This window comes from Microtus ochrogaster, chromosome 7 (genome assembly GCF_000317375.1).
Source record: "Microtus ochrogaster isolate Prairie Vole_2 chromosome 7, MicOch1.0, whole genome shotgun sequence".
NCBI classification, from domain to species: Eukaryota; Metazoa; Chordata; class Mammalia; order Rodentia; family Cricetidae; genus Microtus; species Microtus ochrogaster.
The window spans coordinates 36,969,491-36,986,696 of NC_022014.1; the positions used below are offsets into that span (position 1 = coordinate 36,969,491).

Here is a 17,206-nt window from a genome sequence, read left to right on the forward strand (position 1 = left end):
AGGAAAGACCCTTGGCCTGAGCCCTACCTGCTAGGCTGACCATGAGGCGCAGAGGAGCCTCTGCCTCCCTTCTCTGTGTCTTGGAAGGAAGGGGCCTCATGCCAGCAGTATCTCAGCTCTGCTGAAGTCATAGCCTTCAGAAGCCCAGGTCATGGCTTCAATACTAGATGACTCAAACACCAAGAAGACCTCTTCCACCTCCTGGAAGGGCCAGTCCAAAGACTGGCAGAGAACCCCGGCCTGAGGCCAGCAGTCTTCCGGAGACTAGCCATGACTCCTGCTGGCCAACAGGACACTGTGGGCCCATGTGCAAAATGCTCATGTAATAGTTATATTTTAAATACAAATAAAATACTCTATTTCACCTTTTTTTTTTCTTTTTTTAAACCTCGACCCTTCCTAGAGCAGGCAAGGTGAGGTAGGGACTCCAGTTTGATGCATGAAGTTATCCGTGAGACAAGGATAGTAGGAGCCAGGGAGACAGGGCCACCCAAAACCAACCCATCTGTGCCCAACCCTCCAGCTTTCAATCAGATCGGTGGTTACGAGCAGCTGGAGGCAGCATATGCCCAGGCCATCCCCTCCAGGACCATCCCCAACACCACCTGCCACCTGCCGCGAGCAGACGCCATGCACATGTTCCGGGACCCTTCCACAGGAGACCTCCCGTGGACTGGGATGACCTTTGGTCTGACCATCATGGCCACCTGGTACTGGTGCACTGACCAGGTGAGCACCAACATTGCCCATCCCCCACCTGCTACCCTCTGGGGTGGGGATGGGGTACAGTTCAGCTGCTAGGGTTCCTTATGGTCTCGGGCCCTGCGCTTAGAGTCCGATGGGGCCCACTGGCTGCCACCTGCCCTGGCCTTCAGGTGCTTCGACTGGGACAATTTTGAATATGGGATTCCAAAGGGACTTGGGTGTTCCTCGGTGGCCGTGAGCTCTGCTCGGAGGCGAGTGTTTCGGGTCAGCCTTGGACTCCCAGGATCTGGTAGCATTCGGGGTGTCGGGCCACTCTTGGGCTGCCAGTGGTGGGGGCCTGTTATGGCTGGGCTTGCTTTCTTGGGAGAGCTCTGGGTGCCATCAGCAGCAGGCCGGTAACGGGGAGGCCCCGGGGTCCTTGAGGTAGTGCCCCCATGTCGGTGGAAGTGCTGGCCCTGGAGAGACAAAGGAGAGTGAGGTCTGAATGACATGGCAGGTGGGCAGAAGGACTTCCCTTTGTGGTTTGTGCCCCAGACCATCCATCTGCAAATAGGGTTAGATACGGAGGGAGGGACCAGAGGGGGTTGGTGGTGAAGTGCCTCCATCTGAGCCTGCGTTGCTGATGAGGACTGAGACAATTCTGACCTCTCCTGATTTTGAGCTCTGACAAGCCACTTCACTTCTCTGGACTTAGGGACCTGTCCTGAAGGCTGTGGCAGCCCTAGAGAGGGGAGCAGGGGAGGGTCCTGGGATGGGCACAGGTCCACTGACCATTGGTGTCCAGAGTGGTGCTCACTCAAACTAAGCCCCCCATAGGATAAGTCAACCAGGCTACGGCCGGCAGCTAGGAGGGCTGTGACCGTTTTCAGAGTATCTTATGCACACACACACCTGCCTCCCTGAGGGTCCCGCAGGGCCAGCTCCACTCACGGGCTGAAGATCAAGACCCAGACACACCTGATGCACACCAACTGGAGAAACAGTTCACACAGATTTCCAGTGTGGGAATCCACACGGGCAGCCAGGGGACAGAGGCACAGGGAGGCTAGGCCTTCATTTCCCTTTAGTAACCGGTTGCTCTCCAGCAGGGCTGCTCTCCTGTGGGACCCCACATGCCTGAGGTTCCCACCTGGCCTTTACCTCCTGCCCAGGCCTTTCAGGTGGCTTGAAGCAGGCGGTACACTTTTCCTTTGAGGACTGATGGCCAACCTCAGAGGGTGAAAGGCAGCCTGGAGGGCCTGCTAGGGGAGTAGATAGGCCCCTAATCCCTGCCATCTCTTGTTTCCCCTGACCAGGCAGGCCGGGCCCAGCCACACATCTCTGGGTAGAATGTCATTCGAAAGCATTTCCCATGAAGGCCAATGAGTCAGCATCTATTCTGCCCTCATGGCTAGATGAGGGCAGATATGGAGCCCAAGAGGCCTAGAGAGGGTCACCAGGGATCCAGAGGATGGTTCCTGCTAACCCAAGGTGGTCACATCACCAGCCATGCCTCCCTGGCCTCACCTTGGGCTGGGTCTACTCCAGGATGCCAGGTCTTGGTATCCCAGACCCTGGGTCCCAGATGGCCCTCAATGGCCTTGGGGGTCTGAATGAACTCTATCCTCCATGCTACAGGTCCACCCACAGTAGGTGACCATTTTGTAACTAACAGTGGGCTGGGCGTGGTAGCACATGCCTTTAAACTCACTGCTTGAGAGGCAGATGCAGGCGGATCTTCTGTGAGTTCAAGGCCAGACTGGTCTTTGTAGGAGTTCCAGGTCAACTAGGGTGACACAGTGAGACCCTGTCTTAAAAAAACAGGAAGCAGGGCAATAGCAAATGAAGCACAGGCTCTGCCACACCACCGCCACTGCCCCTCCCAGGCCGTACTGTCCCTCGTATGAAGCAGAAGGCTGCAGAGGGAATGCATCCTGCAGTCCTGTAAACGCAGGCAGCCCCTGGATTTCTGACCAGCAGCATCCATGGCTAAGAAAGCAGTTAAGAACTTCAGGAAGTTTCTGGAGGCATCACAATCCCTGACTTCAAACTCTACTACAGAGCTACAGTACTGAAAACTGCCTGGTATTGGCATAAGAACAGACAGGAGGACCAATGGAACTGAATAGAAGACCTGCATATCAATCCACACATCTTCCACCTGATCTTTGATAAAGAAGCAAAAAATATCAAATGGAAAAAAGAAAGCATATTTAACAAGTGGTGCTGGCATAACTGGATATCAACATATAGAAGAATGAAAATAGACCCATATCTATCACTATGCACAAAACTCAAGTCCAAATGGATCAAAGACCTCAACATAAAGCCAGCCACACTGAACCTCATAGAAGAGAAAGTGGAAAGTACACTTGAACGCATTGACACAGGGAACCACTTCCTAAATATAAACCCAGCGGCACAGACACTGAGAGAAACAATTAATAAATGGGACCTCCTGAAACGGAAAAGCTTCTGCAAAGCAAAGGACAAGGTCAACAAGACAAAACAACAGCCTACAGAATGGGAAAAGATCTTCACTAACCCCACATCAGACAGAGGTCTGATCTCCAAAATATACAAAGAACTCAAGAAATTAGACGCATAATCCAATTTTTAAAAAAATGGAGTACAGACCTAAATAGAGAATTCTCAACAGGAATCTAAAATGGTTTAAAACACTGATGACAACTTATGCTGGAGAGGTTGTGGGGAAAAGGGAACACTTCTGCACTGCTGGTGGGAATGCAAACTGGTGCAGCCCCTTTGGATGTCAGTGTGGCGATTTCTCAGAAAATTAGGAAACAACCTTCCTCAAGACCCAGTAATACCACTTTTGGGCATATATCCAAAGGATGATCAATCGTGCCACAAGGACATGTGCTCGACTATGTTCATAGCAGCTTTGTTTGTCATACCAGAACCTGGAAACAACCTAAATGCCTCGATTGAAGAATGGATAAGGAAAATGTGGTACATTTACACAATGGAGTACTACACAGCAGAAAAAAATAACATTTTGAATTTTGCAGGAAAATGGATGGAGCTAGAAAACATTATTTTGAGTGAGGTAACCCAGACACAGAAAGACAATTATCACATGTACTCACTCATAGGTGGTTTTTAAACATAAAGCAAAGAAAGCCAGCCTACAAATCACAATCTCAGAGAACTTAGACAACAATGCGGATGCTAAAAGAGACTTACATAGCTCTAATCTACATGGGAAGTAGAAAGTATAAAAAGACAAGATGTCCTCAGTAAATTGGGAGCATGGGGACCTTGGGGGAGGGTTAAAGGGGGAGGGGAGAGGCAGGGAGGGGAGCAGAGAAAAAATATAGAGCTCAATAAATATCAATAAAAATGTATATAAAAAAAGAACTTCAGGAAGTGCATAGCAGCCCACTGAACCAGGCCCACTGAAGTGACCAGCTTCATCCTCGAAGCCATACTCAGTTAGGTGGCAGTACCCATGGTCAGAGGTCAGGATGGTGAAGTGGCCAAGCCAGGGATGGGAGTGCAGGCCTCCCCAAAAGGAATGAATAAGCTGGGTAGTGGGGAGCACCCTGGACTGCTCCAATTTCGCGACAGCATCTGTCACATTGCCAGCTGCTCAGGCTCAAATGTATCCTGCCAATCAAAGAGGAGCACGGGCTACAGGCTCAGGGAAATGGGGGCTTCTCTCTCCTGACAGCTGGAGTTTCAGGTCAGCGGAGGGCGAGGCTCCATCAGAGCCTCCCTGAAACAACCCCACTGAACATATAGGAATCAGGCCTGTGGTGAGACAGTGGGAGAAGAGGGACAGGGTCTGCTGCCCTGCACTGAGGGGGTCAGTGTTAGCAGCCACACGGGAAGGAAGCAAAGATGACAGCTTCTTCCTAGCTGTGAGTCACAGGCGCTGACACCGACAACACAGGAAAAGCACATTTCAGAGTTACACTTGTACAAGCCTCCGAGCAGGCTGTGCCACCAGAACTCCTGCTCTAACCAGTGACCCACACATGCCACAAGTGCTGGCCCCACGAGCTGCCCAGAGCCCCGTGAACACTCCCAACCTCCTGCTTTTTCAGATCAAATCCAGATGTGCTCACATATGCCTTAATCCTATTTGGGAGACTGAGTCAGGGGGGATTGTTGTGAGTTCAAGGCCAGCATAGGCTACAGTTAAGTTCCTAGTCATCCTGAGCTAGAGAAGACACTGTCTCAAAAACAGAAGGAAAAAAAAGGGGGGAAAATTCTGACTAGCAGCCCACCCCCATTCTGCAGATCCAGAAACTGAGGCCGTCAGGATTTACCTAAGGATTGGTCTAGCAACCATCACTACTACTGAGGTACAAGCTTTCCCTCAGCCTAGGTCTAGGGCCCTGCCCCGTCATCTAGTCAATGTCAATTTCTGCTCCCAGGATTTATGTGAATGTCTGTTGTTTATGAGGGTCCAGGAGGTGGGGGGTCTTGGAGTCTAACACACCTGGGCCCCCTTTGGCTCTGACAGACACCAGGGGACCCATTTTGCCCTGCTGGATGAACAGGGAGACAGGTGAGTGTTCCTGTGTGGTGTCTGCTGTGCTGACACTCTGGCTGCTCATCTCAGGTGAGGCCAGAGATAATCACATTGCGTCGACCAGTGCCACCTCACAAAGTCCACTAAGGAGATGCTGACACAGGTATCCCCGAGGCCGAGCCTCATTTCTTTCCCCCTGTGCCCCAGGTCATCGTGCAGCGGTCCCTGTCTGCCCGGAACCTGAACCATGCCAAAGCAGGCTCCATCCTAGCCAGTTACCTGAAGATGCTGCCCATGGGCCTGATGATCATGCCAGGCATGATCAGCCGAGCACTGTTCCCAGGTAGGATGGGCTCTGCGGCCACACCTTCAGTGGCAGGGCACCCAAGGCTCTAAAGGTTTAGTCTACAAAAGCCACTACGTGACAAAAGAGGGATCTGCTGTTGCCCAATAAGGAAGAGGGAGGGACTTGTCCTTAGGAGCACAAAATAATCTACAGGAAGGTAGTTTAGATAAAGTCCAGAAGAGGAGTATTTCTGACTGTGTGACCCTGTAAGTATAAAGAAACATCTGTGACTACCCATGAGCCTTCTCATGGGACTGTCCCTTCTACCTAGTAGGATGCATCAGACCCTGTGACTCTGAGTATGTGGAAATGTGTGCTTTATAAAGTTGTTTTGGAGAAGATTCTAGGACTGAGAGGCCCCCAGCATAATAATGGCCAGCCACACGGCCCTGTGTGGTTCCACTTTTCCCCATTCATCATCTTTCTGTAACAGGGGTGTCATTGGAGCCAGGGACCCAAAGGCCCAGGGCATGGGCATTTTGGGCTCTTGGGGTGATTGCAGAAGACCTAGGGATGAGGGATCAGACTCACCTGAGCCTGCTTGTCCATAGGGTGCTGTGGTTGCATTCTTGATGTATGTACATCTTCTCTGCCCCGACCCTGGGCCCACAGGGGGCTGCCACTCAGGGGACCACTAAAGGTCCCCCGGGTTACATGAGGGGCACTCAGCTGTCGTCGGGGTGGGTGGCCTGGCCCATTGGCCATTTGCTCTGAGTGACGCCTCTGGAGAGGTACTGACCGCTCCCTCACTTCAAAGTACTCGTCTGACATGGACGAGGCCACCGAGGGCCGCCGGTGGCCAGGGCCAGGGCCAGGGCCAGAGCTGCCCGAGAGGCTGTCCTGGTCACTGAGGGTCACGTAGTCGTCATCATCTTCCTCCTCCTCTGCATCCAGCCCATTGGGGAGTCCTGTCTCTAGGCCATCAGGGTCATCCTGGGTCAGAGATAACTGTTGCTGTAGTGAGGCCTGGCTCTGGCAGGTTGTCATGGGTAGCCTGGGATCTATCCCATTTGGGGGTGTCTCCTTTTTGGGGGTCTCTAGGGCCCAGCCAATATCACTACCATCCTGGGCAAGAATACTTGCCACAGGAACTGTCCGGGGCTTAGGTACAGGGGCCTGTGGTTCAGGGTTCCCCTGGGGGAAGCCATTCTCAGCTGGGACCACATCCTGGGAGTCCCTGGGTGCTGGGGGAGGACAGGGTTCTGGGCAGGGACGGGCCTCCTGGCTCTGCTTCCATAGCTGGTGCTGGGTGCTGGCATGGGCCGTGTCACGGATCTTGATCCGGTTCATCTGGTTGGGCTGAGGGTTCCAGATATTGGGATCAATAATGTTGATGTAGCCCAGGATGTCACTGCCAGGCTCTGGGTCCGGCTCCACCCATGTGGGCAAGTACTCAAACATGTTGGCCCTCTCCAGGTTGAGCAGCCCCGGGTGGATAGGTGGTAGCAGTTCAGAGAGGTCCCCTGGGCGTTCAGCAACTGTGGGGCCCTGAAGCCCTGGGGACTTTACAACCTCCTGTTTCTCAGAGGAAGTCTTGGCAATCTCATCCACACTCTTGGCCTTGACCAGTGCATACTTGGGGTTGACAAGCTTCTTGGCCATGGTGCCCGTGGGTACCAAGGGCACCACCGATGGTAGCACAATGGGATCTGGCTCTGGCTCCTTCTCCATGGGGATGTCCTTGAGGCTGACGCCTTGAGACATGAGGTACAGCTCCTGAAACTGCCGGTCAAACATCTCTACCACCTGACCAGACAGCACAGAGATCACATTCCGGTCCGTCCTTGCAGCTGACCATGTGAAGCTACAGCATAAAGGCAAAGTAGGAAGTCAGGCACAGAATATATGACGCCCTAGTACCCTGATTTAGTGAGAGTCCCTGGCCCCCGAGGCAGGCGACATCTACAGTGTATACTCCAGCTGGGGTCTGTCAGACTGGCCGCTGGGCCCTAGCATAACAACCTAAGTGGCACTGGGGGTGGGGCACAGCTGGGGAGCTCAAATCTAAGTCTGGGTCTCTACTGGACTCATGAAGGCAGCATGAGGATGCCCACTGCAGCCTCAAGTAGCAAGAACTACCCAGCACAGTGGGCATCACTGATGTCTTTGCTGTCATCAATCCCAGAGTTACTGTGTCAAATCTGCCCTGCCTCATGATGATGCAGAACTGGCTCTATCCTTGAAGATGGCTCTCAGAGCCACTTCCAAGAGGGCTTGGGCAAATTCACCGTGACCTAGCCCACCCTACCCTTGGGCCAGTGACTGTGTGGGAAGGAACAACAGCCTGCTTGGACAAAAGTCTTCCCTGCCTGTCTCTAGAGACTGTGGGTGGACCCAGGCCTGCACACAGCTCAGCAGTTTTGGGAGCAATGAACTGGAATAACCAGCATGTCACATGCAGGGATTAAGGGCAGAAACCAACCGGGATCCAGAGGCAGCTCCTCCCCATGTCCCAGAGGAGAATCACCTGTAGGAGCCACACACGGCCCGATCTCCATCCACAAACATGAACTTCTGGGCCAGGACACCCTTGAACTTGGTGGCTGACCGTGTGAAGAACTCTGTTCCCCCGCTGCTGCGTACCCTGAGATTCTGTGTTGGGAGACAGGGAGGCAGAATTAGATAGCTACAGGCATTACTTTCACAGGTGGAGGCGGCAGAGTGCCCGGAGCCTGGAGACAGTTGTGGGGAGGCAGGACCGGAGTGAGGCGCAAGGTGTGGAGAAGGGTAGTCTATCTGGACTGCTGGGCCAGGTACGGGCAATGGTGAAGCCACTGCTGAATGCTGAGGGCCAGCATGTTCTCAGCGTGTCCCCAAGAGCACCCACACAGTAGCATGGGGCAAGATGAGACCTCGGTGGCAAGAACAATCTGGGAAATGCTGTTGTCCAGGGTGCTGTAGGGTCTTGAGTGGGAGGGTTAACTTTTAGAAAGGTCCTATGGACAGCTGGGTGGCGGGTGAGGGAGGGGAGTAGAAGCAGGCAGGGGCCATTCTAAGGACCCAGGGGTCTTATACTCTGACACGTCCAGGGTCTTCTAGGAAGACTGACCACGGGCCTCTCCCCACCCTTGACATTCCATGTCACGTCCATGGACTCCCTTACAGGCACTCGGAGAAAACTCTCTCTGGAGATGGCACAAGGCCTGGCTCCAGAGATGGCCTCATAAATGGTCATCTTCAGTCCCTAGCACATGGCCTAGTTTAGAGCCAGCAGGGAAGGCCCTCAAGCCCAGAGGAGTTCACAGAGGCCCAGGGAGGAAAGAGTCCTGACCAAAGAGAAAGTGGAACCAAAACTGCTGGCCTTTCCTTGGTCCTGAATACATAAAGGGCCTTTCTCTCTAGTATAGCATCTCCAGAACCACCCAGGACCTCAGTGCTACAAGACCCAATGCTGATACAGGGAGCCAGAGGTGAGGAAAACCTGACTGAAATCTAAGCATAAAGGGACTGCTGAGGCTTACGAAGTAGAACAACACGTACGGGACCTAGGGCCCATCTGGCCTCCCAGAGCTTCCTGACTGGGCTACTTACATGCCTCCTATGACGGAAGTCTCACTCCTGTCAGAGCTCTGGATTCAGACAATGGTTGGTGACAAAGTCTTTGTCAGACTCCGCTGTGACTCGCCTGTCTGTTGGCTCACCCACTCAGCGGTTCCAGGTTATTAACTGCCCACGTGTTCCTTTGTTCACCGACCCCTGCTGAGGCCCCCAGTGCCAGACCAAGATGACAGTGACAAGGATGCTACTGTGGAGGTGGCAGTGAGGCAGATGAGTCAAAACAAGCACCTGGAGCGCCCAGAAGCAGAGGAGTGAATGGAGGCAGGGGCTGGGAGGCTCCCGGGAAAGGATGACGTGGGGCAAGGTAGGAGGGCGAGCGCCCCAGGGGAGGGACACAGAGGCTGGGCAGCGGAAGAGCAGGCTGTCTGCACAGCTGGACTTGATTCTGGTGAAAGAGGCCCCACCTGCTTCTGCTGTGGGCAGCAGGAGCCGTATACAGCTAAACCCGAATGGCAATGGACATATGGAGGCAGAGAACAGGGAGGCTGGGGCATACAAGGGAGGTGGTCTGAGTGAGGGTGCCACCCACGGCAGTCTCCCGTCTAGTGCATCCTATTCCCAGACTTCCCTGGTGGCCCAGAGCACCATCCACAGAAGTCGACAGGGGTGGTCCCTGGGTGCGTCTCTAAATGATGTCCACCCAGCTGTGGGGCGAACAATTGTCTTGTTGTTGGGCCAGACACAGAAGGCAGATAAGCTGTTTGCAGGGCCAGGCTTACTCTGGCCCCGCCTGCCCACAGGCCTGCCCACAGCCAGCTCAGCAGGAAGCTGGCCAGAGCCCAGGACAATTAGCACTCGTGACTTTGTACCTAACACGCTGCACACTCAGGGACCAGAGGTTGGAACAAGGATCTTAGAGGCCTTCCCTGTCACCTGTGCCAACCACAGCCCAGCCCTGTGGCATCCTGTGGTCTCACTGTCCAACACTCTGTGTCTGGGGCCATGGGCAGCCCCACATAGGCAGCCAGCCGGCACACTTCTCTTGTTGGTGTCTCTCTACTCAGAAAGCCATTACCTACATTTTGGTGTAACTCAGCCAGGTGAGAGGCAGGCCTGGTTGTGTCACTCACCTGCTGTGTGATTCTAAGAAAGCCTCTGGCCCTCTCTGGGCTACCGTTTCCCTGCCTGCATAGTGGGGATTGGCGCTGAACCCATCGGCTCATCCACCACTGGGGCTGGGCAGCAGGCAGGGGCTTGCATCAGGCCCCCCGCCCTCTGCCTCCTGTTCCTGGTAGCCTCGCCCCACGGGCCTGGCCCAGATGAGGTAATGTCTCAGGTGTCTGGGCTCGCGTGAGCAGAGGTGGAGGAACTCACAAAGCTGCATTGTCTCAGGTCCTGGGATGCCCCTAGTTGGGTACGGGCAGGTGGGGTGGAGGGTCCCGAGACTCTTTCAGACCTCCGTAAGGCACAGTGGAGTTGGGTGAAGCAGGGCAGGAGCAGAGATGAGTCAGGTTTCTCTGGCCCAAAGTGCTTGTGGAGGACACAGGGCTGGGGTTTACTATGCTGGTCTCCATTAAGCTGGCCTGGGCATTCTAGAATTCTGGTCTATGTGACTCCAGACATGGTGCCAGACACTAACTGGGCCTCTCCATGCCTCAGCTCCCTCACCTGCAGCATGCGTCTAACCACCAGGGCCACCTGCAGCTTGAGGGCTTCGTGACCTGTAGGGAGGTGTAGAAGGGACTGAGTTCTCATTGGGACACACTGGGGTGCAAACTTGGCAGCACATCTGTGATAGCCTGGACTTTTCAGGGAAACCAGAACTGTCAGACCCACTTGGTGGCTAGTCTAGAGGACTCAGCAAGGGAGGCCATGAATCGTCATCTTTTGATAGGATGTAGCAGATCACACTCCAGACCTTGGCAGGGTAAAGGCATCGGTCAGCCATGCCTGGACCAGAGGAGGTGCAAGATGAGCTGGGGTGGGAGGCAGAGCTGTAGTTTACCCAGGTACAGACTTCTTATCTTGACTCGTGGACAGACGTGATATTCAACAGGAAGTCCCTTGTGATCTGGGGCTTAGACACGTGTGAGCTTACTCAGCTCCAAGCCCTGGTGTTAGTGCTCTTGGTTGGCTCTTCCTCTAGAATGACTGACATGGTGGCTAAGTCACTGTTGGGCTGTGCTAACACTGTGATGTTTAATAACAGCCCTGCCTCTATTAGTGCCAACAGTACCTGATTCAGACCAGCCCGGTGAGGGGAGCCCCTTTGCTCAGATGCAAGCACTGGCATATATCCTTACCTATCAGTGGCCCAGACCCAACCATAGGCGGTAGAACATGAGCTTACTCAAGAAGGGACAGGGGATGGAGTCCAGCCCACCTCCCCCTCTACTCGCCCCAATCATCCCAGCTGGAGCCTCTCTCCTGTCCTTCTCTGGCCTTCTGGGCCCAGTCATGAATCCTTGCCATGTGCCTTCCCATGGCTGTCAGATGGCTGGTGTTTCCTCGCTTGTTGGCTGTGCAGTCAGCTCAGGTGGCTGCAGGTTTTTCCAGTTTGCCTGCACAGGTCAAGGAGCTTTTCATATTGCTAGGTCTTTCACAGCTCTGGCCTGGCTCCCACTAGCTCATGGGTACCTCTCGGCACTAGGGTCACCCCCATATATAACCTAGTCACTGCCTTTGTCCTGCGACCCTGGGAAGTGATAAGGTCAAAAGGCCGGGTACTATTTTCAAGGCCTATTTCCTATTTGTGTTGCAGAGGTTCATTTCCTTACTGCCTACGGGGCCAGCAGACTGTGGTGCCTGGAGCAGCTGGGACCCACACTTTGGAAGAGGCTATGTATGTCAGTCCCCTTCATATGGAGACTGAGAACAGGGTCAGCGGTGGCATTAACACAACCACTGGCAAGAGAGGATGGCTCCTACCAGACTACTATTTTGAGAAAACTAGTGTCACTTGGCACTCAGAACAGATCTGAGGGGCATTAGGAGCTTTGCCCCTCACCACACACAGCCAATGGATCCTCCATCTCACTCTGTGCCCACCACACTCCTGCACTCTGCACAACAGCCTTGCCGGAGGGAAGGCATGAAGATGGGCCCATTTTCCACGTGAGCGATGGAGGCCAGAGCCAGTAACTACCTGACAGGGCATTTGGGGTCTTCCCAATGTGGTGCCTGATGCCCCATGGTCATAAATGGGACCCCACCATGGATACCTATAACTTGGGCCTACTGACTCTGGGGCAGGTTGGAGCAGGGTTGGGACAAGGCAGTGGGTGGCTGAGAGCAGTGTATGGTTTTCCAGTACAGGAAGTGCTACCGTAACAGGCCCATACCTAATCAGCCCACAGCATGTTGTCCAGGAAGGCAGACTCTCCACACAGTGACACCTGGCAGGGCTGTGCCCAGAGGAACCTCTGACCACTTACTCAGGGCTGTGGTGAGGCCGCTACAGTTGAGATAGGGTTACTGCTTGCCCATGACAATGTTTGCCTCCTAGATCATGCCCTTTAGACCTGGTTACCTTCCCAGAGAGAAAGCCGAGAGGGTGGGACAGGACAGGCTACTGAATCCAGCAAGCTGCCCTCCTGCCCTGATGGTCCTGGGACAGCTGAAGGCTAATACTGGGATGGAGCAGACTCTCATGGCCCCTGTCCTAACCCTAGGCTGGCAGCTGCACACTTACGCAGCCTTAGTGTCTCTCAGTTACTATCCTCTGGGAGCCAAGTCCCACAGTGGTCAATGTGGGCAGCACCAAAGAATTCTGGGAGACAGGTCTGCACTCTCCTTGTCAAGCCAATTCCTTACTGACTTTTAGGCACAAGCCATACCTTCCCCAGACCTCAGTTTCCCTATCTTTCTTGTGGGAGACTAGTCAGACCAGCTACAAGTGTCTGGGTTCAGACACCCCTATAAAGCCACAGGCAGAGCCTTATAACTACAAGGCCAAGTCCCACTGCTTCCCATGTCCTGAAGTTCAGAAAACACCAGACTGAGGAACCATCAAGAATTCTCTACTAAGAGCCCTCAGGCACTGTGGGGCCGGGACACCAAGCAGTCAGCCTGGGTGAGGATACCCCTTGGTACCTACAGGTCCCAACCCATCGTCTGCCTCTATTACCAGGGTGATGGGTCGAGTGGGATACATGCTAAGCACCACCAGTGTGTGGCAAATGCATGGAGTGGGGACCTTCCTGGAGCTCTGGAGATGCCACCCGCCCACAGCGCAGCCAAGTCCCAAGTCACCTTTTTCTGAACTTCCACACAATGGCTCTTTCTGGCATGAGCTGTCTGCTACCCCAGAGCCATTTCTAGATGCTAATTACATGCCAGGCAGGTGTGAGGCTTGGGGTCAACCTACCTGGAGACCACATGAAGAAGTCCCTAAAATTAGAGACCGGTAGCACAGCAGAGAACTCACACCCACTTAAAAGGCTCTGTAGGGGGCCTTGACAAATGTTGACAATTACAGGTTCCAAGCCCTGCCACTGTCACCAGCCTTGTGTGATGACCATTTGGAACCTGCATTCCAATCACAGCCCTCCAGCCTGGGGCACCTGGCCTTCATCTCTAGTTTATTGGCAGTGACATCAGGCAGCTGCTTTTACTGCTTCATCTGCAAAATGGGAATGACAGGTCCATGCCACTTGGGTTGTCAACAGGCATAAATAAACTAAATATGTAAAGTGCCGGGACACTCACATGCTTTGAGAGCACCAGCTGCTGCAGCAGACCTGTCTATACTCATGGCTCCATGCTGAACATAGGTGCTGCACAACAGTTGAGCAAGCCACCAAGTACTAGGGGGTCTTCGTGGAAGAGCCTGGCAACACTGATTTATCTACCCGTCAGACCAATGAAATCCTAGAGCCTAGAGTGGTAGGCAACAAGATCTCAGACAGCAAAGCGAAGCTGGGAATCCAGGCATTGGCTTGCTCTCTCCCAACTCTGTTCCACTGTGCCTCCTTGCCTCAAAGATCTATTCTACTCTGGTTAGGCATCTCGAGTCCATGTCAACCCTGACCCAGCACAGAGGTGTCTGAGCCCGATCCTAATGCCAGACAGTGGAACTGATGAGATCAATTTAGGATTAGCACAATGAAAGATTTCTCGGGGGGGGGGGGTAGCGCTCTCAAGGTGAGGTATGAGCTGCCTGTGGAGGCCGTGAGCACACACCTGTCACCAGAGGTATGCAGGCAGACCAGACGGGAGACCTACGTGGAATGGGTAGCACAGGACCTGGCAGGCGCTCTGGCAGCTGGGTGAAGGCAGTAGAGCTGTGTTTATCTTATCTGGCTGTTGGAGGTAGTGAATATCTTATCCCTCAGGGCATACAGGTTGTGTGACCACCTGGCAGAAAGGCGCAGGGTGACTGAACTCTGGTATAAGACACTGTCTTGTTGGCTGACTGGAATGACTTCTGCCCTCCGGTTGCACAAGCAAGGGAAGACAGCTCACCTTGAGGTGCCCCAGGTGCATGCGGGCCCGCTCACACATGTGCAAGAAGTACTTGACGTTACTCTCATCCACAATGATGTACACAGCCACCTTCCTCTTGAAGCCAGCATCCAGCAGGTCCTTGAAGATATCCACATCAGTGAACATGTCCATGACCACAGCTATCACCTGAGCATGGGGAAAGAGAGTGTGGTTTACCAGCACAGCAATGAGAACAACACCCCTGCTGCTCCCAAGACACAAGCCTGTGAAAACCCTGGCTCCAGGACTCCTCAAGGGGATGGTGTAGGGAGGAGTGCAGACATGTCAGCAGGGTGCAGAAGGGTTGATGACCTAAGAGCAGGGGCAAGGTCTATGTTACAGTTCCACGTGTTCAGACTGGTCCTCCAGGCCTCCTTCATCAACAAGGTTGGGATTCACTGATTGGTGCTGCCACCAAGCAAGGTCCAAGGAGGCCCTGAGCGTAGCCAGGGTCTCAGCTCAAGAACCTGTATCGGTGCCCTCCTGGGTCAGATTCAAAATGCCCCTTCCCAATACCTGGAGACAAACCAGATGTGGCCACAATGGGAAAGAGGCCAGCAGGTGGCATGGCCACTAATCTGGAACCCAATCCTGGGTTGCTGTGAACTTCAGCAGGATGCCTACCTGGATCAGATAGCACCCACATCAGCATGTGCTCTTCTTGTCACGTGCCAGCACCTATGTCCACCACAAGTGATCTCCACGCTCCTGAACTTGACTAAGGGTGGAACTCCAGAGATCAAAGCATATCTACACCTGGCTGGCCCAGGCAACCACCTGCCTCAGTTTCCCGCTAACCATAGGGCTGGAGCAGAACTCACAGTGCGGACCTGGTCCCTGGTAGAGTACGCTAATAGTTAGACCAGGGATGTTCCCAACTCAGCTGCCAGCTCCCTGTGCTGCCCCTTCCCTACTGGCTGATGTACCTGGAGAACTGGGACAGAGGGGCTGGAAGCCACACAGAACTATTGGGGGCTAAGCTCACGAGCACAGCCAGCATCTTCCTTCAGTGAGATCAGTACACGCAGGGTGACAAAAGGCCACCTGGAACCTGCTGGGGACACGTCTGCACGCCCACAGTGAGCAGCTCACTAGGCTAGCCGCTGCAGGCCCATCTGGGCTCCTCCCAAGTCTCTGGCCCTGCTGATGCCTGCTGCTCATCTGGCACAAAAGTCCAAACTCCTCAGCAGGAGGAAGTTCCAGGCCTGCCCTGCAGTGACCTTGCAGAGTGGCCCTAAGTCAAACCCTTAAACAACTCCGGGCTCTCATTTTCTCATCCGCAAAATAGGCTGCATTCATGAGAAGCAAGCACACTTGAGGCAATGCCTGTCAAAGACCCCAACCCAAGGGGGTCCTCAGGGATGCCCACATGCTGCCTTCTCCCCAGGCAGCCTTGCCTGCGACAGCCCCACTCCAACCTCTCAGGAACAGCAAGGTGAGATACCAGCACACAGCTGGGCAAACTGAGGCTGGTGAAGTCACGAGCCAAGCTGAAGCAGAGTAAATGCTACCCACTCCCAGATGTGCAGGGCTGTTGTCTGACCCTGTGGTCTGAGAGTGCTAATCGGCTCCGAATGAAGGGGAAAAGGAGGCCAAGCACTAGGGAGATCCGTGGGTCTCCAGAGGAGAGCTACTCACCATGTCTTAGGGGCTGTCTAGTGGTAGAGCGGGCACAGGGCTACCCTGGCAGGGTAAGCTAGAGGACAACATCAGCACTAGACGAGGAAGCACTTTCCGTTGCCGAGTGGGAGAGGTGAGATGAGACAGAGGAGTTGAGAGCTTCCGCCCACCATGTGCTTATGTGCTGGCCCAAAGTCAGAGGCTGCTACAAGAATCGACTCTATATGGCAGTGTACATGGGGGGGGGGGGCTGCTGCAGGGACCTCCTTGCCTGAGATCCCAAAGGCTGTAAGTCACTCTACCCATGATGCCCCCTTGGTTAGAGCACTCCTGAGAAGGCAAACAGCTTCATGTACTGCCCTGGAAAGAGGCCTGACCTGGCTGGCACGCTGTGCCCTGGAGGTTCTCCAGCCCACTGCACCCCAGATCTGTCACGGCTGGTTTCAAGCTGTGGGCACCACAGCAGATTGAGATGTGCCCCAGCAGGACAGGGGACCTGATCCAGGAATCACAGGTTGCCAAGATGGACTTGTTGGGACCTATGCCCCAAGGTGGATCTCTGACAGGGTCCCATGGCTGGCTGGTTCTCTTTAGGTGTTGGATTCTATGTTAGGATTGTGAAAGGAAGACTAAATAACTATCAGCTAATGCTGGGAGGGGAGGACTGCCTGGTGCTCCTGGGATCTGAGGTGATGTTGGGAGGGAGGACTGCCTGATGCTCCTGGGATCTGAGGTGATGTTGGGAGGGAGGACTGTCTGATACTCCTGGAATCTGAGGTGATGCTGGGAGGGGAGGACCGTCTGGTGCTCCTGGGATCTGAGGTGATGGTGGGAGGGAGGACTGTCTGATACTCCTGGAATCTGAGGTGATGCTGGGAGGGGAAGACCGTCTGGTGCTCCTGGGATCTGAGGTAATGTTGGAGGGGAGGACCGTCTGGTGTTCCTGGGATCTGAGGTGATGTTGGGAGGGAGGACTATCTGGTGCTCCTGGGATCTGAGGTGATGCTGGAGGGGAGGACTCTCTGGTGCTCCTGGGATCTGAAGTGATGCTGGAGGGGAAGACTGCCTGGTGC

The 17,206-nt window shown here is 54.1% G+C and overlaps 2 protein-coding genes across 4 annotated transcripts in view; one reads left to right on the plus strand and one right to left on the minus strand.

The window, feature by feature from the left end:
- The window catches only part of Slc5a10 (solute carrier family 5 member 10), a 50,071-nt gene that overhangs the window by 13,913 nt on the left and 18,952 nt on the right, over window positions 1-17,206 (plus strand). For all 3 annotated transcript variants that reach the window (XM_013347092.2, XM_005349903.2, XM_005349902.2), the window contains 2 exons: window positions 524-729; window positions 5,393-5,528. In XM_013347092.2, the coding sequence (XP_013202546.1) occupies window positions 524-729; window positions 5,393-5,528 (342 nt within the window). The remainder of the gene's footprint in view (window positions 1-523; window positions 730-5,392; window positions 5,529-17,206) is intronic.
- Window positions 680-17,206, minus strand: part of Fam83g (family with sequence similarity 83 member G) — a 25,025-nt gene continuing 8,498 nt past the window's right edge. Inside the window, exons 2-5 of the mRNA XM_005349900.2 lie at window positions 14,493-14,660; window positions 7,999-8,123; window positions 6,063-7,335; window positions 680-1,160 (exon numbers count right to left, since the gene is read on the minus strand). Of these exons, the coding sequence (XP_005349957.1) occupies window positions 798-1,160; window positions 6,063-7,335; window positions 7,999-8,123; window positions 14,493-14,660 (1,929 nt within the window). The 3' untranslated portion in view covers window positions 680-797. The remainder of the gene's footprint in view (window positions 1,161-6,062; window positions 7,336-7,998; window positions 8,124-14,492; window positions 14,661-17,206) is intronic.